Below are 23,063 nucleotides of genomic sequence, written 5' to 3'. Positions count from 1 at the left end.
CGCACCCCTGCCCCGTGTGCTGGAGTCGGTGAGGCAGAGGGCATCCTTCCAGCTCTGTTTACTGTTGCTCATGCTGGTGTCACAGCCCATTACATCCAGCCAATTACATAGGAGGCCTCTCTGGAGGGCGCTGGGCAGGGCCACCGTGGAGGCCCGAGAGGTTTCTCAATGAAGTAGCCCGTTGGGCAATCCTATCATGAAGCTCATCTTACAGGGCTGCGGTGTTAATGACCCTGGCCTCCCCCAGCCCTGAGCAGAGCGGGTCTCCCTGGGGCTTGAGAGGAGGCGTCTAGGTTGTGGCCTTCCTCTCAGTCACCAGCCAACAGCTGATGGGCCAGAGAGCAGAGCAGAAAAGGTTCCTCAGTGCCCCTGAATGCAGCCACCAGCACACCACCACACACACACACACACACACACACACACACGCACGCGCACGCGCTCTGTCAGGCCCCTAGTTTCTCTTTCAACACCCAGGATGAAGGGAGGTGGAAATAGGCCCCAGAAACTTCTTTTTTCCAAGAGGAGCTAAATTAGACACATTTTTCTCCCCCTTCGAACCCTGCAGATTTTTTGTCTCGACTCCCCCAGGCTTATAGATTGGCTCATCTCGGCTGCTCAGGTTGACAAAGGTGTCGAAACTGTTGAAAGGTTCAAAATGTCCCTTGGGTTTCCAGGCATGAAGGAATTTACATGTAGGTGGGAAATTACCAAGGAAAAGAGTCCCCATTTGGAGGGAGGGAAGGAGGGAAGAAGAGACCCAGGGGAGGGGCAGGGAAGTGTGGCCGCGGAGCGGGGCGGGGGGCGGGGGGCGGGGGGGAAGGGCTGCACAGACAGTGCCCATGAGGTTGTAGGGCCCAAGGCAGGCCTTTGATGGATGCTAAGGGGCAGAAGAGACACCAAGCGAGGGACAGAGAACAGCTGAGAACAGCTCTGTCCTTCTTCAGGAGCTGCCAAGGCCCTGCCAACATCCAGAGTTGGAATGATCTTAGCTGACCCCTGAGACCAACTTTAGCTGATGCAACATTTTAGGCTCCACAGCACAGAGGGAGCTTGCCAAGCACCAGCTCTTGGCCTCCCTGGCCCAGGGACAGTTAGGCTACAGGGACTCACAAAGAGAATGGACTTAGCCATCAACCTGAGCAGGGAAGGCATGCAGGTGGGGAAAGACAAAGCCATGATTTCTCATTAATCTGCTAAACTAAGAGCATAAAACTTGAAAGTGGGGCATATAGGCCATTTTCCTAGTAATTAACAATTTCACAGAGATAAATGCATGATGGGGTCAGAGTCACTGGTGGGGTCAACAGGCTGCTGTGATTCTGCCTGATCAGTCCAACCTATGTGTGCAGAAAGGATGAGTCCGGAACAGGCCTTGGGCCATGGAGACCTCTAGAAAGTGTGTGAGCCGCTTGCTGCACAGCCTGATGTGCAAGCTCCCCTTACGGCTTCCTCTGCTTGCCACCCCCTCCTTCCAGCACCTTCCCTCCTCACAACAGGAACAGCCCTAGGCCAGGACCACTCTTTGCTGGTTGAGCTGCCTAATTGGTCCCTAGATGCTTCTGCAAAACCAAGAAACTGGTCACCATGTCTTTGACAGGAGAGGGTTTAGCAGATGCAAAGCGAAAAGTCAGAATAAGATTCTTGCCTCTGATGAAAGTCTGAACTGCCAGAAAAACAATACAAAAGATATTCTTTCTGTCACCCCATAGATTAGACACATGCAGAGGCTCAGATTCAAATATCCGGAAAAGAAAGTTAATTAGATCAACATAACTGTGAATCACAGAACCATCCAGGTTTCTCCCAGCCGGGCTCCAGGGCATCAATTCTCAGGGCTGTATTGGGAGAGAGCAGCTTGCCTTCTTTCTCCAGTCCTACCGGGACAGCTGTTGGAGACTCACAAGACTTTCTCACCTACAGATCTCTATTGCATCCACCAATCTCCATGCTTCTTGCCTCAGGAGAATTGCCTGTACTAGGCAAGCCACCCCAGAACTGCTGTGAAGGGCCACAGTGCCCACCTGACACCCCCCAGCATGAGCATCCAAAATGAATTGAGCACCTTCTCTTGAAGATACACCCCAAGGACTAGTTACAAGTACCTCACCATGCACTGCCCATCCCCATCCAAAGGGTGCAGAATCCTCCCAAGATCACCATCTATGCCCCAGGCTCCTTTACCTCCCTGGGCAGCCCCTTGCTATGAGCCCTGGGGAGGGAGGTCAGGCTCAGCCATCAAGCCCGGGTTACCAGCAGAGCCAAGGTCAAAGAATTTGGAAGATTCAGCTTAAAGTTCTTGAGACAGAAGAAAAGGTGCTTTTCTGCCTTTCTAGGGCACTGAGCTCAGCCAGGCCGCTGGGCTGCAGGACCCATGATGCCGCCTGGCTTGCCACTCTCTGCTCTTAGAAATGCCACCAAAATGTGGCTGCCTGTGCCTCTGAAATGGCAAAGTGATGATGTCCTGGGCTCCGCATCTCCTCCAGCTTCCAGTGAGTTTGCAACAAGTAGTTTGTGAAGTCAGGTCAGGTTCATGACAGCTCTAGATCAGGAACATCCACCAAAAGTCAGAAGGAGGGTGGGGCTGAGTAGGGAGGATGGAAAGTAACCACTTGGATTTACATATTTGTCCCCATAGGCCCTCCCAGGACAACCACAGGAGGTGACGGACAAGCAACGGGGACACAAGAACCCCCCAAAAGAGAAAACTTCCAATTAGCCCAGAGAAATGAGAGGCTGTTCCCAGAGTCCCAATTAAATCAGAACCAATCAATGCTTGTTCTCGTTCCTGCCGTTCTGCTCAGGAAATAATGAGAAACAAGAGGGCCCCAGCCAGCAAGTGCCGTGCGGCAACCCTTTGAAGCCTGGAGAAATCACCCGTGCTATTGCGAGCATGCCAGGCAGCTGCCGCATCTGCGCCTTTAAGAACTCAGCCTGGGGCCTGGGTCTCCACTCAGACCCTGACACATGCCCAAGAGGGCACCTCCCTCCCACCCCAAAACAATGGGACAAAGAGGAGCGCTGTGGGACCAGGCTGGGTTGGTTTTAAACCTGTCTGCGTTGATTCATCACTTGATCTGGCACTCTCTCCCCCCAGTTTCCACATCATCCATCACGGGTACCATAACCAAGAAACCCAATAAAGACACAAAGGCACAGCTCTCCGCTCTCAGCAGGCCTCAGAAAGGCTGTGTGAGTGCCCCAGCCCAGGCAATTAGCTGAGTCCAAAGGATCGCAGAGCAGGTGGGCATTAGCAATCCTGTGTCTGGTGCTTTGCCTGCAGGTGTTGTTTGGCGAGCGAGGTAAGTGGGGAAGGAGACACGCAAGGGATGTTCTGATGCTCAGGCAGGGTGGGGATGATGACGGGGGACAGCTGGCATGAGGCTCATGATGGAGAAGAAGGAGCAACCACAGCCCCCCCCACCTCCATCTTGTCCCCAAAGGACTGGGGCAACCCCAGTAAGGAGTTAGGGTCAAGGTGGTTTCTGAGGTCCATATGGGAAGCCTTGCTCTTGAAAGAATCTGAAACTTTGAAAGCCACAAGCAAAAGATAAAGGAAAACAATCTTCTCTTCCCCAACTTTGGATTCCCTCCTGTTCAGCTTCCATGTACTCAGGCAACAGACGAGCCATGGACCCTCTAGACCCCTCTATTAACTCCCAGAGAAGATCGAGTCTCAAGCCAGTTCAGCACGTTTATTGCCATGTATTGCACATGTGCTCTCCTGGACTGAGGAGGGTCAGTGTGAGCACAGGGTAACCTGACACCCCCATCTGCACAGTTGCCATCACTCTGTATCATCCCAAAGCAAAGGTAATAGAACACACAGTACTGTCCCACCCCGATTCCAACAGCTTCACCTCCTTCCAGGACCTACTAACGCTAGACCCCATTCCTGCCCCAGAGCCTGGCACTGAGACCCTGGAGGAAGACAGCCAAGCCAGGGGGCTTTGAGTTAATGAGCTACGTGGGTTCGGTACCAAGCTGAGTGCTGTGGGAGCTGGACTGAAATGAATGAAAATATTTTCCAAATTCAGTCATTTCTCAGTTACCCTTGAGTGACTTGTCTATGACAACCCAAATAATCCACGCCTCAGAGCACGGGGCTGGACTGGATGCAGGTGTGTGGGTCTGTGTGTGTGTCTGTGTGTCTGAAAGAGGGAGAAAGAGAGAGAGAAAGAGAATATGAGTGCCAGTGTCCCCAAAACTAAATAGACCTGAGTGGTTATTAAGTTATTATCCACCATTTGGAATTCTCCCCATCTCTTCCCCCCACCATAAATATGGATATCCAGTTGAACACAACTGGAAAATCATCAGGCCTAGCACTGGAGATGGAGTTTCCCCCCAGAACTTTAGAAGAAGCCATTAGGCTCTTCTGTTCCTTTATGATCCCGAGCTGGAGGCAGGGACCTTTGCTGACTCGGCCCTGCCCCAGGAGGGCAGGAAGTAGAGGCCTCAAGAGCCTCAGGGCTTACCCTTGCAGGCCACGCTGTTCTCAGGCTCATAGCCAGGCTTACAGGTGCAGCGCCCGATGGGCACCATCCACTCCCCGTCCCCGTTGCAGTAGAGTTTGATGGGCACGTCCACTTCCTCTGCATTGGGGATGCACGTGCCCCGAGCAATCACCAAAGATGTGCTTTCCGCCCCAGTCATGGTCTCTGGGAACACTGCAAAATTTTGCACAATGCTAGGACACTTTTTGAAGAAGACACGGACAGAAAGGAGAGACATACAGGCTCCATAATCCTGGAAAGCAAGATAAAAACCATTCCGCGTAAGAGGCCCAAAGCTCCTGACTTCTGTGTTGACCTTCATCAACCTTCCCCCGAAGTCCACCTGGGAGAAGCTCTCATCTGCAGCAATGGTGTCCACTTTGAGGTAAGGGGCTTCGGACCAGAAGGCCGACTTCTTGGTGGCAATGACAGAGTCAGTCTCGTAGTAGTACAAGTTGAAGGTCTCCTTGCAGGAGCCTGGAACGTTGGGGAGGCTGCTGCAGTCCCTCACAGTGAAGCGCATCTCCGTGTAGATGCGATGGGCCCCCCGCCGGTTGATGAAGGTGGTGAGCAGCCAGTTGTTCTGGTTGGGCTCGAAGACATTGCACACCTGGTAGGTGCGGATGGTGTTCAGGTTTTCATCATAGCCACTGACTTCTTCCCACTGTACCAAGCAGTCCAGGCACACACATGAAAAACACAAAATAGAGAGTAAGAAGACAAGGAGAGGCAGAGCGGAGGAGAAGCCTGGCACTGGAGGGGGCCTTACGAGCTCACCAGTCTGGCTGCTTGACTTGAGAAATGAACGCACCTAACTTGAACTTGCTTTTAAAGGTCTCCTTATAAGAAGACTTCAGAAGACTTCTTTGCAGCTCATTCCAAAATATAACAGACTTCACCCTAGAAAACCTCCCTTCATCTAACCCACAGCTCTCATTGTGACAATGACTCATTACATCCAAGGGACCACCTGTAGCTCTTAGCCCTGTGCAATGGTAGGCACTTTCATCTTCAATGCCACTGCCTCTTCTCTCAACAGTCACTCTGTGTATTATGGGTGTGACCACATGACACCCTCACCTGGGAAATTCTCATTTCTGAACCTAATTTCTTTATTGTGGTGAAACTATTTTATATCTCCAAAAAGCATATGAATATAAAGCTTTTCAGAATTGTTCAATAAACTTAGATTCACATAAATTTTGTTTTATAACATCAATCTCTGAAAGAGTTAGACTGTGAAGCAGATGCGAGTAGAGATACTAAGAGAGATCCTTAATGAAGCAAATTAAGTGTCATTGTGCACACACATCAAACAAAGATGTGATGGAAGAGAATGTTGGTGGGGGTTACTTAGGGAATAAGGAAAGCTTCTTAATAAGGGAGAGACTATTGTGATTCATGTTGGAAAAGAGAGCTCTCATTTTTAGCAGTCCTGTAGATTCGAAGGAGAGGAGGAAAAATGCATTTAGTAAGTGATGTCTCTCAATAGTCTCAACAGTTCCCCATACAACTAGATTATCATCCTCAATTTACAGGTGAAAAGACACCACGCAATTCACCCGTGGTCACATGGCCATAAAGGAGATGGGAAAGAGAGGAACTAGAAACAAGTGCTGTGAATGGCCAAAGAAATTCACCTAGTAACTTATTTCAGTAACAGGCAATAAGGGGAGGGGGTCCATAAAGACACAGCTTCCTTAATGAGCCACTCTGGGGCAGGGGTCAAAGAAGAGTTGCTGGGTCATTCTTACTTCCTTGTGCTGGGAGATGAAGCAGCTGCCCATACTGGGGAGCTCTCAGGACCCTGACCTCAAGATCTGGGGATCTTCCCTGGAGGTTCCAATGTGTTTGCTAAAGAAGTAAATAAGGAGCAGAAGAAATTCAACTTCTAAAGTGAAAAGAGAAAATAGATCAAGGTCCTTGACTGTTTAGCAGTGGTGACAAAAGAAACCAAACAAGTGCCATTTCTTTAAATATTGTGTTAATTGCTTATTATTCACAGTGTGGACTTGAAATATATAAATTAGAATTCTTTATTAAAAGAGCTAAAAGCTAATCAAGTGTACGTGCGAAATATACCAGAATATCTTCTTGCACAGAATTAATTATCTGTAGGAGCAGGAGGGCAAAGCAAGGCTGTCCTTTAAACTTGTACCGGGGCTTCTGAAGACCAGGCATGGTGCAGAGGAAAGATGGGTACGTGGAGAGCTGGCCCCGCCCACCCAGGCCTGTACAGTGACCCCATGGCCACTCCTTCTCCCCAGGCCCCTCCCAGAACTCTCAGGGGGCCCCGTTCCCTCTCTAGCTGGTGGGCTCCTTCCGGGATCCTCGCACAGAGCCAGCTGCACCTAGACCTTGCTTCATTTCTTATTGAATCTCTAGATGTTGAGGAACCACTTTTTATTCCTTCTTTAGATTGTGTTATGTTCTATTTAAATGTGTTCGTTAAAGTTATATTCTGCTTGCCTGTTTTTTTGGAACCAGAAAGCAAATACATTAGGGAGAAGTCATTGCTGACAGTTGTTTCAGTTCAAATTTTCAGGCCTCTCTCCCATGGCTGTTTTGAAATTACATTTTCCCAGTTGACCCTACATGACTTCTGAGGGAAGGAAAGGATTTTTTTTGCTGTTCTGCAACTGTTTAAACACAGCAGGTCTCATGATCCATCATTTCATTGGGCTGCATGAGGTCTCAGCACAAACATGGGGCTCCTTTGTCAATGCACAGGTGAAGCCTGGGGTCCCAATTAGGGTGGGGACCTTGACCCACCCAAGACTAATGCAGCTCTGCTGTGTGGGAGCAGGACAGGAAGCCCACCTTTGGGGGCTCACCTTAGCACTGAGACTATCACCACCAGTACGCCCTTAAACAGACAGAAGGAGGATTTACTCTCCTGTGGAGCTGGAATATTGAGAACATTTATCTTAGAAAATGACACTGATTGGTATTATAAGACCCAATGAGGTAATTGTTTCAAACATTAACCTCTCTGGGCCTCAGTTTTCTCATCTGTAAAATGAGGAATCATACTGGGTGACCTGGAGTCATAAAAATCTACAGATCTAATTGATTCCATGACAACTCCTAAGGGAGCGATCAAAGCAAATTAGGGGGAATACAGCTGTATATTCAAAGGGAAAGAGTAGAGAGAAACTGAGAGAAAGGAAAATAACTCCTCGCTGTTCAGGAAAAGGCCATGATGGAGTCTTTTTCTTTCCTTTTTTCATTCTTCTCCTGCCCGCGGGTGGTACGGGGGTTGGAAACATAGCAATCAGAGGGGCTGGAGGAGGTACAAATGCTCTCCAAGTTAGTGGCAATTAGGATTGGGGGCCTTGAAAGAGAAGATTTGGGGAAATCGAGATGAGGGTAGAATAGCATTCCCAGCAGGGAGAACAGACATTATTATTTGTTTATGATACTTGGAATCAGTGTCATTGCTTTATAGTTCTACCTCATTCATCCACCAATGAAAAAAATATTTATTGAATGCCAACTTTATGCCAGACATTCCATTAGCCACTGGGGATGCAGAAATATGAAGCTTATAATCTAGTGAGAGAAACAGAAATTAGACAAATGGTTATTAAAATAACTAAATTATTACAATTGTGCTAACTGCTGTGAGGAAAAATTTCAGGATGCCAAGTGAGGGGGGGTGTACTTGATATACAGAGGTCTGGCAGAGAAGACCCTCCAAGTTGAGAGGGATGGATGGATAGAAGTTAACCAGGAAAAGTGTGCATCTGCTGGGGGCAGAGAGGGGCAGACGAGGGGCAGAGCATCAAGGCCCAGGAACAGCAAGTGCAAAGGCCCTGTGGTGGGAAAAGTGTCCTGGCACCATTGAGGAATGAAGAGTCATAAAAAACTGGAGGTGGCAGGAAGAAGACTGGGGAGAGGATGAGTCTGGTGGAGAACTTCGAATTTCATCCTGAGGGTAACTAGAAGGTATTGATGAGTTTTAAGGAGGAAAATCAGGTGATCAGAGCTGAGTTTTTAAAAGATTTCTCTGATGCAAAGTAGAGACTGGGTTGGATGAGTGCATGAGCGGGACATGTACATCACTGCCCTAGTCCAGGTGAGAGATGATGGTGGGATGGACCAGACCAGTGGACACTGAAAATATATCTTGGAGCAGCAGAAGCTCTAAGCTTTCATCAGCTGAGGTGGGGGAGGGGGGATGGGGAGGGACAGAGAGAGGCTGCTTTAACCAGACCCAAGGGGCCGTGTGTTCCCTGAACACCCTTTCATGCATCAGGCCTGCCTCCCCAGCCAGGCTTTGAGGTACCCTATGTCCCCGGGCACACCGCTTCCCAGATCCTTAAAAAGGGGAAGTTTCACCAGTATTGGATATATGACCCCATTGATATTCAGACCCAATTTCTTCTACCCAAGACCTGTGCTGGCTCCAGTCTCTGTGACGCATTCTCACTGCCTGTTCCAAAGCTAAATTCATACGAAAGGTCTCCGTTCAGTGGCAGCTTCTCAGCCTCCACTTCTAGGTATTTGACACACTGCCTCCTGTGTTCCTTTCTATAATTATCTCCTCCCAGTAAAACAACAAACCACCGTAATTTGCTTATCACATTGGCACAAAATTAAAAAGATAAAATATCAAGTCTCCATAAGAATGTAGAGAAAAGGCCACTCCCAAGCCTATTGGTGGCAGTGTAACTGGTGGAATTTTTTAGATGTCAAATCAATAGTTTCTCTCAACATTTAAAAGGTTGGCCACAACTCAAATCAGTGGGGAAAAGGTGAATCATTTTTTAAAATTGTTGTAATAGCTGGGTAGCCATCTGGAAAAGAACACATAATTTTGCATCCATATTTCCTACCTTACTCCAGAAAAAAATTCTCAGTGAATCAAAGATTTAAACATTAAAAATGAAACCATAAAAATACGAAAAGAATCTATGGAGACAATGTAAGTATAGTAATTATGACATGAAACTCAGGAGCCATAAATGAACAGATTGATCAGTTCAGCTCCATACATTTTTAATTGGTATGACAGAAATGATGTGATGTAGCCATACGATGGAGTACTATTTGGAAATAAAAAAAGAAGGAAGCACTGGTACATGCAACAATCTCTAAAATGTGATGCCCAGTGAAAGAAGCCAGACACAAAAGACCACATATTGCAGGGTCCCATTTACATAAAATGTCCAGAAAAGGCAAATCTATAGACAGAAAAGTGTTAGTATTTCCCTGAGACCATGGATGGGAAAGGAGAATGACTGCAAATGGCATGAGAAATCTTTTTGGGGGTGATGGAAATGTTCTAAAATGGGATTGTGGTGATGATTACACAATTCTGTAGATGTACTGGAAATCACTGAATTGTACACTTAAAACGAGTAAATTTTATAACATGTAACTAATAACTAACATAGTTTTTTCTGAAAAACACTTTGTTTTCTGGTCCAGCCTACACCTCAACACCCAACAATGCTGGCCTGGTCTCTATTATCCACAAAGAGTATGCCCCTGGCAACTTCGTGCCCAATTTGTCACCACAATTTGCCATTTCTTCCGGAACAAAGTTCCTCCTATCTGGCCTCTTTCTTGCTTTCCGTGGCCATGCACTAGGGCTAGCATTACCTCATGCCTGGACTCATGCCCTGGCCTGCTGTTTGGTCAGAGAGTAATGACAGCAGACCAGGCAAGAGACAGCCAGGGCTCAAGCCAGGGCCACTTCCTCTCCCATCACTCAGAGACGGTGCCCATTTCTGTCTCCTGATATTGTTGCTAATGTTCTGAAGCCTTTCTTCTACCCCATCCTCATCCCATCTCAACTCCTCCAAGACACAGAACCGGAGAATAACAACCTGGCTGGAAGCCACTATAGGTCGTGTTGACCAAGACCTTTTGTTGACAAATGGGCATACTGAGGCCCAGAGACACAATAGTGGCCTGGAGTCAGGCAGCTGATGGGTGGCAGAGCCTAGCTCTCTCTGCAGCCTTTCCTTTGAGGGGCCTCAAGTCTTATTTCTCCCATGATGCCTTCCCAGCTTATATTCAGCTACCATCTTCCCAAATGCTTCAAGTATGGTTGAGCTATTCCACACAATTTAGCATTTGATAATACACTGCTTTGAACGATCCGTTAATTGCTTTGGTTTCCGCTACCAGGATGTGAGCTCCTTGAGGACAGGGAATTATGTTTTGACTAATTTATTAGTTCTGTCGACAGCGAAATGATTCTGTGCATTTAGCTTTGCAACACTGGTATTACATGATGACGTTTTTATTCAGCGATGTCTGGGACCAGCGAAATCCACAGGTTTCTTGGGGCTCTACCCTTACTCCCTTCTCTCACTTTTTATCCTGGGTGATCTCAACCACACACAAGGCTGCAACCACCATGCGGTACATCACCTCTTCCCAGTGCTCAGACTTGTTTATCCAGCTGCCTGTTGGATATCTCCTCGTAACCTCCTGGAACTCACCTCCTTGCTCTCTGCAGTCCTGCTGCAGTCTCACAAATCCAACCTCCACCCACCCTCCCCAACGTGGACTTGCCCCCTAGAAGGCTGGACTGTGTTAGGGACCTCCTGATATTCCCAGTGCCTAGCCCTCTGTACATACTGACAAATTGAGGGAATGAGCAAGTTCCTGGTCTGTTCCTCAGCCCCTGGTCCTTGGCTGGGGACTTATAGCAGGTGCCACCAGGCTAACTTGTCCCTGGGAGAAGAAGAAACAAAGCAGTCTTGCACAACCAGCAGAATATTAACAACCTTTGAAAGGGCATTATTATTGATGCCAATGGACCACCTGTCCTTGAGATAAACATAATGAAGAAAACAATGACACCCATTAGAAAGTACTTGTTCGGCTTTCAGATCAGGACTTTGATGTATGATAAAGACCCCTGTAGGTTCCTCCAAGATCTCGGTTTCTCAGACTGGCTTGTTGGAGTCAGAACCTGCAGGTCTGTGGCTCTGGAGTAGCCCCCGAGTGCCTGCTGGCATTTGCTGTCTGGCCGATTGTGCGCATATGTGTGTATAGAACACACTGTTCTCCTTCAGAACCACTGCCATGAACTCCACTCACTGGTCCATCGACACTGCCCTTCTAGAACAACCTTCAGAAACACTAACACATTCTTTATCCCCCAAGGGTGGGTTTGGATTTCAGAAGCAGGCAAAGGTCCTCTGGAGCCCAATCTGATGAGTCAGACGGATGAGCAAGCTAAGAAATCCTAGTTCTTGGTCAAAAATGAAGAACCACCATAAAATGAAGTTAAGAAGAGGGAGCTGATGCTACTTATGCCTCTGAAGACAGTCCCAAGCATGGAGCTCTGGAAAGATCTATGATCGCTGGCCCTTCCTTGGACTGCTGCACCTCCCTGGGCCGACACTGCCCCTCCCAGAGCGCCCAGTGGCTGCCGTGGTGCTGCATCACAGCAGCTGCTGAGAATAAGCCACTTGCACAGGGCCTGTCCAGGAAGGCGTGCTCCTCTGGACACTGCTATTTAAGGTGAGGACAGAAATCATTGAAATTGGCATTTGGGCCTCTATTACTCTAACAAGAGGCTATTCTGATTCGTTTCCAACCCAGTTTATTTAACTCATTTTTAAAGTAAAGAATTGATCACCTACTACATCCCCAAGTAGTGGTCTTAGGTGTTGGTGACACAGCAGCGACTAAGAGACAAAGTCCTGCTCCCATGGGCCTGATAATCTAATGGAGCAAACCAGAAGATGAACAAGCAAACCAATTAATAGTATAAAGTTGAACAGTGTTAAATACTACTGAGGAGCAGGTAAGGGGTTAGCGAGTGACAGCTGGCAGTGGGGTCGTCAGAGGTCTCCTTTTGGGTAGCAATCTGAATGACACTCAGGAGCCCCCAGCCTGGAGGGCACAGGTGGGAGAAGCATCCCAGGCTCAGGGAACAAGAACAGACTCTCTGGCGGAAGAGTGTTGCCGGCATGTTGCCGAGAAAGCCAGGATGCCGGGGCGGCTGCCAAGCGGCATAGGGCAGGGGGAAAGTGGGAGGAGGGGAGGCAGGAGAGGTGGCCGCGGGGCAGGCGGACCCCACCTTTGCCAGTTACAGCTCTGCAACCACACACAGCTTTCCGAGCTTCTGTTTCCTCATCTGCAAAACGCTCTTTACCCTGCAGGGTGTCACGAGGACTGAAAGATCATCACCTAGGTAAGAAATCACCTAGCACTGAGCCTGCAAGTAACCACCATTCACTAAGTACCAGCTATTATCATTACCATCAGCAGCAGCACCGCTGTTATGCTAACCTGAGCATCCTGCCCTGGCTGACGCGTCAGGGTGTGGAAATCATCTCCTCCGTTTTAGATAAATAATCCTACCCTTCCATCAGCAGAAAATGCAGGGACTAAAGGGCTGAACTCGGTCTCCTTACAGACCCAGAGGGACAGCCAGCAGCCTTCTCCCCACCCCTCCCGGAATCTCCAGGGCTGCCTCTGGGCAGGTTTCAGCATGGGCCCCCTTCCCTCAGCCAGGCAGTCCCTGGGCCACTGTCAGCCACCAGACCACAAGGAGACAAAATTGGACACACATCACAGGCTTTGCTCCCACTCAGCTTGCATTTGGGCACAAACTTTTGTTTGCAGGAACCTGCTATTTTGCAAACAGTCGCCATCACCACACCCCGTAGGACCCTAACTCCCATGGCACTGCTCAATCAGGGGAAATCCAGAGACCTGTTGTCAGGCTCCCAGTAAGAGATGGCTGCTCTCTGAACAAGAAGAGAAGCCCACTGAGGCCTGAGCCACACATGACTTCATAGAGCCCACAGGAAGCCAGAGATTCTTCAGGACAGCAGATGGCTAGGGCAGGGCTGGGGCCACCGCCGCCAATCAGCCTGGATCCCAAGAACACAGCTCCTGTGTAGACAGTAAACTAAGCCTGAAAGAGTTTGGATATTAGACAAGCTTGAGGGCTAATTAAAATGTAAAACGTGGTCCGTGGGGCATAAATTCCTACAAGCCCAGAGGGATCCACCATTTAGTACACCAACCGAGCAAGGCGGCCATGTACTCAGTGGCTCCCCCGAGGGCTGTGAGCCCCGGCTCACCTCCCAGGATGCTTCATTTACCTCCTGATGTACTGGGCTGGGAGGACACGTTGGCCCCTGGTCATTACCATGGCCCTATGTGGTGTGCCAAGGCTTGGGAGAGCCCAGAGCCTCAAAAGGGCACAAAGCGATGCATTTTCTAAAGGGTGCATAAGATGCAGAAGAGCAGGGGATAGGGGTGACAGACACAATTAGAATATGGAAAGAATTAGAGTATGGAAAACATACTTATTGTTTCCCAAGGCGGTCTCTATAAATCTCCACAAAATCCTTCTGGAAACTTGGATGGTGGAAAAATGCAAGAAATACTGTGTCGAGGTGGGAGTGAGAGAAATGGCCCCAAGCATAACATACCCAGGTTGTTCGGAAGGAGATTTTTGTGCTGAGCAACAAAGGGTTGGGATGAAGAAGCACTGCTGTCACCCTGCCTAACCCTGAACCCCAGAGGTCATGGTGACCCCTGGCTTAGCTCAGAAGTTCAATGCACAGACTCTGGAGTCAGCCAGACCCAGCCCTGTGACCATGGACATGTCTTTAAACCTCCCTGAGCCTCGGTTTCCTTCTCTAACACAGGGATACTCAGGGTACCTACCTCACCAGATGGCTGTGAGGATTAAACGTGGTAATGCACCTGAAGTACTTCAACCTGAATAAGAGACCCCTGCGAGTTGTGGCTATCAGCCCTCTGAGCACATCTCTCTGAGCACCAGGCATTTTTCCTTGAAAGTCTTGCTCTCCCTCCGTGATGTGTATGATCTACGACTCTCTCCTGTCTGTCTAGTTGTCTGCACCTGTGCATCATCTTTGGTGTGTGCACGTGTGCATATGTGTGCATACGTATGTACATGTGTGCATGCATGCCTGGGTGTGCATGTGTGTGTGTGTGTGTGTGTGTGTGTGTGTAGTTGGGGGCGCTGGCTGTGGCCCAGGTGGGGCCCGTGTGCCCTCCCTTGGGTATATGCCCACCCATCAAATGCCGTATAAGCTCTAGTCAGCCCACTCCCAGCCAGGGAGCGCCCCTCACTACACAGAGACGCCATGGCTATGGGCCATGGGAGCCACATTAACAGAGGGCAAGGCCAGCCGGCCCGAGGTCCAGATGGCTTGCATCTCGGCATCCTGGCACATTTCACAGCCCAGTCTCTCAGCACGCCAGGAGAAACACTGAAGGCTTGTGCCTCGGGTGGGGGCTCCTTGTCCACAGCACCGGGGCCGCTGTAACTTCCACCAGGCAGCAGCATTTGGTACCAGGCCCTGCCTGGAGTGGGGTCCTCGGACATTATGACAGCTGCCGCTGCTGTTGACACTGAAACAGTGACAAATTCATCCTTCTGACAAGATCCCTTTTAAATAATTCACAGGGAGCTGGGGATTAAGACACTGTTTCTCTCTGTCTCTGTTGAGATTTAAAACACCTCCAGCTGGGGTATTTAAAGAGCATATAATGGGCTGCCCCTCTTGGGTCTCCCCTCCCCCTTTCCTCCTCTTTCCCATTTCCCAAACTCACCACCCCCCCACCAGCCAGCACTATAACAAGGAGGCCCAGAAAATAAGAAAGAAAAAAAAGGAGGGAACCAGTGCTTGGCTGGTCACTATGGCAACGGTGGCAGGGTATTCAGCTGTCATTATCCCAGTGCCTCACACATGTGATTATCTTAAGCTGTCGGTTGAATGCAGTCCCCACTGCTGTCCAACAAGGCCTTGTCGAACAAGGCAGGGGCGGGAGCTGCGGGCCCCAGGCCCCCCCCCCCCCCCAGCCTGGAACTGCTCTGCCCAGGCCTGGGCTCCATTGATGAGGAGCAGTTACCCCTGGGAGAGACTGATGGCATTTCCCTGCAGCCTGGAGGGATTTCCGCTCAGCACGCATAGCCAAGGCCAGCACACTGGGTTACAGGCCAAGGAGATGGGCTCTTCATTCCATGAGTGCAGAGAGTTTTGACTGAGTGTGGGCAGGCTGGCTGTGGCCAGCTGCAGCTGTCCTGGAGACAAGGGAGCAAGCCACGGGGGAGGAAGAGACTGGCCTTCCTAGAGGAGCTCCTGGCATCATTCCCATTCTCAGGGTGCAGGAAAATCAAATCTGACCTGGGAAGGGGACACACTCCCTTCCATCCTGTCCCCTCCCCAACTCTGGGAATGTGGTCACTGTGTGTGATCCACTTTGAGGGACTGTGGCTGCTGGAGCTTGGTCCTGGGAAGCCTGGGGAGGACTTTGATCTCATGCTTTTGCCTCCTGGACTTTGCTTCAGACTGCTGTTGGGCTGAGGTTCCCAGGTCCCCCAACATTCTCTGAATGACACAATCACTGGTCACCCCCCACTAGGTACCACCCCCCACTAGGCATCACCCCCCACTAGACATCACTCCCCACTAGGCACCGGCACCACCAGCACCACTCCAGGTTCATTGTCCCTTTCAAAACTCTGCTCCCAGAATAAGCCCATTTCTGTAGATGTGCTCAGGCCGGCACAGCATGCAATGCTACCACCATCACCTGTGACTTGCCCCTGCCTTTCCTGCACCTGCATCTTGTGGTCAGTCCCCATGAATACGTGGCCAGCCACACGGAAGTTCCCACCACCTGAGGCACTGCCTACCCGGGTCACCCCTGGCTTGTTTCTCACAGTGACCCATTTACACCTAAACGCAAGTGTGGACCATTAGCGCTGACCATGTCAGTTTGAAGACGGAGCTCTCACTGAGCAAGATACGGCTGAACCTTGACCCCAACATCTTTCACGTGGTCGTCCTTTGTGACACTGGGAAGTGTGCGGGGCATGCCTCTCTCCACCAGGAAGAGTGCTGAGTGGGACAGTACGTATGCAGATGAAGGTGTGCCACGACTGGACGCCCCCCATTCTGTTAGCAGAGGAGCACCTGACACGCAGGAGCGGCTGGGTCAGCCGGACTGACACGGGGGCCACTGGATGGGAAACAGCAGCTCACGGAGGCCCCTCACCTCTCTCCCTTCCCAGGAGTCCTCACTTCCTGAGCATCTGCCAAGGCCTGGGGGCGGGAGCTGACCACAGGCTCCTCCATCACCATCTGGAACCAGCCATCCCCAGGCACCACCTGTGTCCTCCTCTGGCTCCCTGGCCAGGCCTCCCCTGCCCCGGGAACAGGGCTGCGCCCTCAAGGCTCTTCCTGGGCTTGCTGCTCTGCCCCCAAACCCCACACATCGCACAGCGCCTGCTCCACCCCTCCACAGACAGCCTGCTCTAAAAAGCAATTCATGGGCGCTTAACGTGTGTACGTTTCACTGTCAAACCTACCCTTTCCCTTTGTAGAAAACTGGGAAACTTCTTCCTCTCCTTGCCCCCTGTTCTCTGGTTTCTCAACAGTGTTTGACTCACCCTTCCTCACTCTCATCCAGGGGCACAAGTACAAGTACAGGAGTGAGCTCTGTGGTCAGACAGGCCTGGGGTCAGTCTCGGCAAAACCCCTAAGCAGTCCTGTGACTTTGGATCATTGCCCCGAGCCTCAGTGTCTGCTCTGTAAAATGGGAGAAATACCCCCCCTGGCTTGCGGGGTCCTGGTGAGAATTCAGCGAAGTGATACAAGTGATGTTCAGTGCCTGGTACACAGCTGGTACTTAATTATCAGTAACTAGTAGTAGCAGTAGTTATCACTATTCCTAATAAAAGTGCTATGAGTAATAACAGGGTGCACCCTCTGATGGTATTCTTGCAAGAGCCACAGCCTGACAGAAAGGCTGGAAATCTGATCTTGCATCTCAGGGGCCCCCTCACCCATCAATTCCTACCCTCATCCCGTGCAAGTTAAGTCCCTCAGACAAGAATCACTGAGACCACTAGCACTAGTCAGGCCAAGTGGTATTGACTAAGCTTTGGTGTTTCCAAAGAAGGTAAACACAATTTACGCTGTCAACCACTCTGTAAATAAGATCTTACATTACCCATGTGACAGAGGCAGAAGATGGGCTCAGAGAAGTTAAAGAACTCAGAGGAAAATGGAAATAAACCCAGCATATTAGATTGCAAATCCTGGGTTTGCTCCTTGATGCTACGGAAGTACAGTGGGATTCAGGCCAAAGGATTCTTCTCCCTTGGGCCGTAGCTGGAGGTAAGGCCAAGGGTGCACCCCCAGGGCTGCCCTGTTCCCGCACAAGCTCGGCTTGTCCTTCCAGAGCCAGAAGATCCATGTCTTTTGCCCACCCTGACGCCCCTTCTCCGTCCGTTTTCCTCCTGTCCATCTTCTCCAGGCCTCTTAACTCCGCCTCACCTTCCTTCTAATGCTTCGTCCTCCCCTGTAATGTATTTCTTTCCTTCACCAGTGAGACCACTGGGGAGCTGTGCGTTCGGGCTGTCAGGGCAACGCGCCCCTACAGACCCCCCTCAGCTGCATCCTGGTGCTTGTGTCAGGAGCCCCGTTTCCTTCCAGGGCCCCGAGGGCCACTCCAGCCTTCAACCTGAGAAGAGCTGTCACCAGGCAGCTGGTCCTCAGCCTCACATGTCGGTGGGAGAAAGGTTTCCAGGGTTCGGACAAGGCGTGCCAGGGATTTGCCATCCTAGGGGAGGTTTTAGAGAAAAGACACCTATCTGTCCGGACAAATGAGGGTTAAGCCGGCCTCTGAGAGGGGGAGGGGGACTGGGTGACCTCTGGGGTTCCCTCCCAGAGTTTGCGGACAGAAATATCTCCTGCTCCGCTGATGAATGAGTCTGCAAGGCATTTCCAAGAGCAAGAAAATCAATCTGCCAGACAGTAAGGTTCTGGTGAACCACCACAACTCCCAAAGTTCTTTAACACAGCAACTTGGAGAAGCATCTCTCCCTCAGTCAATCTCTCTCTCCACTCCACCCACATCCTTCCCCCCCCCCCCACACACACATATATGCAGTCATACCCGATGTATTTCTGTTGTAGGAAGGGGGACCCCTTCAGGGCCCAAGAATGGGCTCTTGTCTAACACTCGTAAATGAATTGTCCAAGGAGACACACGCACTGTCAAAGCAAGAGACTTTATTGGGAAGGGGCGCCTGGGCGGAGAGCAGCAGGGTAAGGGAAACCAGGAGAACTGCTCTGTCACGTGACTGGCTGTCTCCAGTTTTATGGTAACGGGGTTAGTTTCCAGGTTGTCTCTGGCCAGTCATCTTGCTTGGCCCATATTTGGTCTGACTCAGTGTCCTTCCCCTGGTGCGCGCATCTCTCAGCCAAGATGGATTCCAACGCGAAGGATTCTGGGAGGTTAGAGCAGGACATAGGGACTGGCGTCTCCTCCCTCCTTTTGGCCCCTCCCGAATTCTCCAGTTAGTTCTCACGGCGGCAGCACTGTGTTCCTTATCGGTACCTCTTGCTTCGATGCAACTCGTGCAAGTGGCTATCATCATGCCTGGCCCAGGCAGGCAGTTTCGGTCAACGGTTCCCTAGCATTTCTGCAACCAGTGCAATGATTAATATTCTACTCAATGTAATAATTCATATTCTAACCAATGACACTGGTCATCTGTAACATTCTAGTCACCTCTCTGTCAAAGGCACACACGTGCCCACAGAAAAGAGCTCATATAAAAGCCCTGTGACAGACAACAACCACACAAGATGAAGCCAAGCAGAACTGTGCCCTTGTCCAGCCCACCTCTCCTCCCCTGGGATCCACCAGCCTCGGCCAACCCAGCCCAGGGCTGTCACACTTCCCAGAGCAGCGTCTGAACCCCGTGGAGCGCCTTCCACCTCCCCAGGGTCCCGCCCCCGTGGCTCTGTCCTGAGCCCCCAGGCCTTTGTCTATCACTCTCTCTGTCAAGCAGGTGATTTTAAACTTCCATTCCTAAAAGACACATATTATATAAAAAAAAAATGTTTTAAGTGCCTTGGGGTGTTTTGTTCCTCATTGTTTCATAAAAGTGACATTAATAGCCAGAGAAGAGCACTGCTGAGTGCAATTACAGAGGATGTTTCAGGTATGAAAGCTGTTTTGAGCCTGCTAATGTTTCCTAATTACAGGCCTTTTGGTAGCGAGAGAAAAAGATAAAGAGTGGGTGGGAGGCCCAGGGTGGGAGCTCTGACTTATCTCAGGGGTTTACCTGAAGAGGGCAGGGGAGGGGTGGGAAGGGGAGAGGGAGCAGGGAGGTCAGAGGCCCACCTGCTGGGAGGCAGGGCCCCTCCCAGAGGAGAAAGCAGTACTAATTCCTGGGTAACAGCTCAGGGAAAGGATACCACCCATGTCCTGAACTGTGAGAAAAACCTTTTAGATACTGAACCTGAATTCAAGGAACCCTCAGCAACTCAAGCTGGCAGTTCCTTTGGAAGCCACCCTCTGGAGACACTGTAGCATTTCACTGGGAAAGAGGGTACAGCCTGGTTGCCAGCAGGAGAGCAGGCTGGATGTTAGAACTGGCGCTTTCTAGCCATGTGACCAGAAGCAATTTAACAGCTGTTCTGTGCCTCAGTTTCCTCATCTGTAAAACGGGGCTGTTGTGAGGATTGATGCACGCCTGGCTGTAAAGCACATGGGGCCTGTGATACAGTGCTAGATTTCCTCTTTCTCTGCCGAGCACCTGTTCAGTTCTCTGGTACCCACATCCCGATTCCTTCTGGGGAATTACTCCCTCCAGCCTGTCAGTCCAAGGCTTCTGGTGGGCTCAGCACAACACGGGGTTGGAACACAAGACCTGGGAGTACCACTCAGTACTTCCTGGATGCAGGGACTGGATCAGGGCAGGCACGGGAGTCAAACGGATCCAGTCAGGCCCATTCAGGGCTAATTCCAGGGCTTCTGCTGGGGGGACCGGGAGGAGGTGCTTGGTCTTCCCCAGGGGACATGGATGGATGTGGTTGTAAGGGCGGGAGCCTCTGCAGACTTCTTATGACCAAGAGGAGGCCCAGCATGGAGCCAACACCAGGGGAGTAGAGAGAGGAAAAAGGGGGTGGGAAGAGAGAGAGAGATTGATCCTAAGGATCTGGACCAGCCACACGTGAAGCCACATCAGCCACTGGACCGTTCATTTACATGAGCCAAGACACCTTCCTTAAGATTGACTTACGCTTTGCTGTCCCTGGCCACCAGGAAGCCCTGACTGATACAAGAGTGTGGCTCCCAGCAATCAACAACCAGGTCCAACGCCCCCAAGTCCCAGGCAGGGCTTCCAGTCTGAGAAAGGATGACCAACTCTGTCCCGCCCTGCCTGCCTGCCCGCCCCTGGCGTGGCCGGAAATTCAAAAACCGCACAACTCCGTTCACAGAATCATTTTGCTCAGAGTTAAATGTCTCTTGGAGTTGCCTAATTTAGCTCAGACTTTTCTGTCTTAATTAGCATGATTGAGTCATCAAAGGAAGAAAAGAGAAAATCCAGACCTCCAGAGGGTGAGTACTATGCTAACAAACACTTCCTGAGTGTTTACCCAGGAAAACTTTTCACCGACATGGTTTCATGTATGGAACAGTTCCCATCCTCACTCTGCTGAGCAGAGGAGGAAACCGGGACTGAAGGAGTCTGCATGACGGGCCCACGATCACGCAGCCAGGGAGCTGCAGGGCGGGAACGGGAGCCAGGTTATTTGATGTCAAGGCCTGATGCCTTCACTGCTCCAGAAACCTCTCACCCATCAGACCAGCTAAATTTCAATTGATTTTGCTTGGCCTTGGAACGAATGGGATGTTATTAGGGTGGATTTCTCTCCAGAGCGTGCTGTCCTTATTCCCAGGAGGTGGGCAGCAGGCGAGGGTGCCTGGATCTGACAGACAAGGAGACAGGAGGCTGCCAGGAGGGTCCCCACGCGGACAAGGAGGGCTGTGAGGGAGGAAGACCCCGGTGCACCGCTCTCATGGGCGTGCATCCTGTGTGGGGAGTTAATTTATCAGACACAGGCATTCAAATGAAGGTTGTTCCCTTCACACTGGCCTCCCTGGAAGCTCTCTACTTAGTCCAATAATCCTCTCATCATTTAAGATTTTTCCAGAACTATGGGAACTGCTTGCAGAGGCATAAGGTGAAATAAGCTCATTTAACTTCATACACACGCACACACACACATCACATCACATAGAAATACACACATATATCACATAGAAATACTCAGATGCACATATATACACAGACACATACACACATATATACATACATGTACCTGGATACACACACATGCAAACACACATATCACACATATATATACACACAGATGCACAGACACATACATATACACACGTGCACACACACATGGAGCACAGGCACGCACACACCCAGCCCGCTTATCCTGAAGGCTCATCAGGCTTGGCTCCAGATTCCTTTTCCATCGTTCTTCGATCAACCTCCCCCACTTCCCATGATGAAGATTTGCCAATATCGAAGTAGAGAACAGAACATGTCATGGGCTGTGGTTTCAAAGGGCAGCACAGATGGAGTTGCAGTCTGGAAGCCCGTGGAGCGCTCTTTGAAGGTAACTCAGGATCTGTAGATGGTCACACGGGGGCCACACATCCCACAGACACAGAAACCTACACATACAGAGGTCACTGGCCGCCCACATGCAAATAGCCTGTGAGCCCTGGCAAAACTCTGTGAAAGTAAAAGGGCTCGCTTGGATTTCCAGCAAGCAAGTTGAAGAAGCCTCACTATCAGAGGGACCCAGGCTCGCCTTCCTAATCCATCACAGCCAGTGTCTGAAAGCAACTGGGACCTTCTGGTGGGTGTCCTCGTCTCCTCTCTCATGCTCATCTCAGGAGAGGGGGCTCCATCTGCATCACTAATTAGCTTCTTTAAAAAGATATGGACCGGGCTTCCCTGGTGGCGCAGTGGTTGAGAATCTGCCTGCCAATGCAGGGGACACGGGTTCGAGCCCTGGTCTGGGAAGATCCCACATGCCGCGGAGCAACTAGGCCCGTGAGCCACAACTACTGAGCCTGCGTGTCTGGAGCCTGTGCTCCGCAACAAGAGAGGCCGCGATAGTGAGAGGCCCGCGCACCGCGATGAAGAGTGGCCCCCGCTTGCCGCAACTAGAGAAAGCCCTCGCACAGGGGCGGAGACCCAACATAGCAATCACTCAATCAATCAATAAATCAATAAATCTTTAAAAAAAAAAAAAAGATATGGACAATCTATTGGGTATTGAGAGGCCTACAATAAACCTAATTTAGAGCATCTCCTAAATTCAGAACCCTGGGTTGAAGATGCAGGGAAGTATCATGAATGCTCCAGTCCTTCCTCATTTATTTGGCCAACAGACATTTACTGGAGCCTGTCCCCTGCTGGACCAGTGCTGGGCACCAGGGACGGAGATGAAGCCACTCCATTCTCTGGCCGGTGGGAGAAAGCGCACATCAACACAGGCTTATGGACAGTACATTAGAAGTCGGCACCAAGCCCTCTGCTTTAAGAAGAGGGCCCCTACCACAGAGTCCTGGTGGGGAGGGGCGTCCAGGAGGGCTCCCTGGGGGGAGGAGAACGGAGCTGACACTTGAGGGACAGAGAGTGACGCAAGGAGGGAGGGCAGTGGAAAAGGAAAACGGTGGAGAGGGCCAGGCAGCATCTAGGAACTGGGGCGGACTGCTAAGATGGAC

At 50.5% G+C, this 23,063-nt stretch overlaps 1 protein-coding gene across 2 annotated transcripts in view; it reads right to left on the bottom strand.

The window, feature by feature from the left end:
* Positions 1 to 23,063, bottom strand: part of EPHB1 (EPH receptor B1) — a 420,307-nt gene that overhangs the window by 261,463 nt on the left and 135,781 nt on the right. For both annotated transcript variants that reach the window (XM_007170364.2, XM_057546032.1), the window contains exon 3: positions 4,476 to 5,157. In XM_007170364.2, coding sequence (XP_007170426.2) covers positions 4,476 to 5,157 — 682 coding nt within the window. The remainder of the gene's footprint in view (positions 1 to 4,475; positions 5,158 to 23,063) is intronic.

The sequence above is a fragment of the Balaenoptera acutorostrata genome, chromosome 4 (assembly GCF_949987535.1).
Source record: "Balaenoptera acutorostrata chromosome 4, mBalAcu1.1, whole genome shotgun sequence".
Taxonomy (NCBI): Eukaryota; Metazoa; Chordata; class Mammalia; order Artiodactyla; family Balaenopteridae; genus Balaenoptera; species Balaenoptera acutorostrata.
This window is presented reverse-complemented; position numbering and strand designations above follow the sequence as displayed.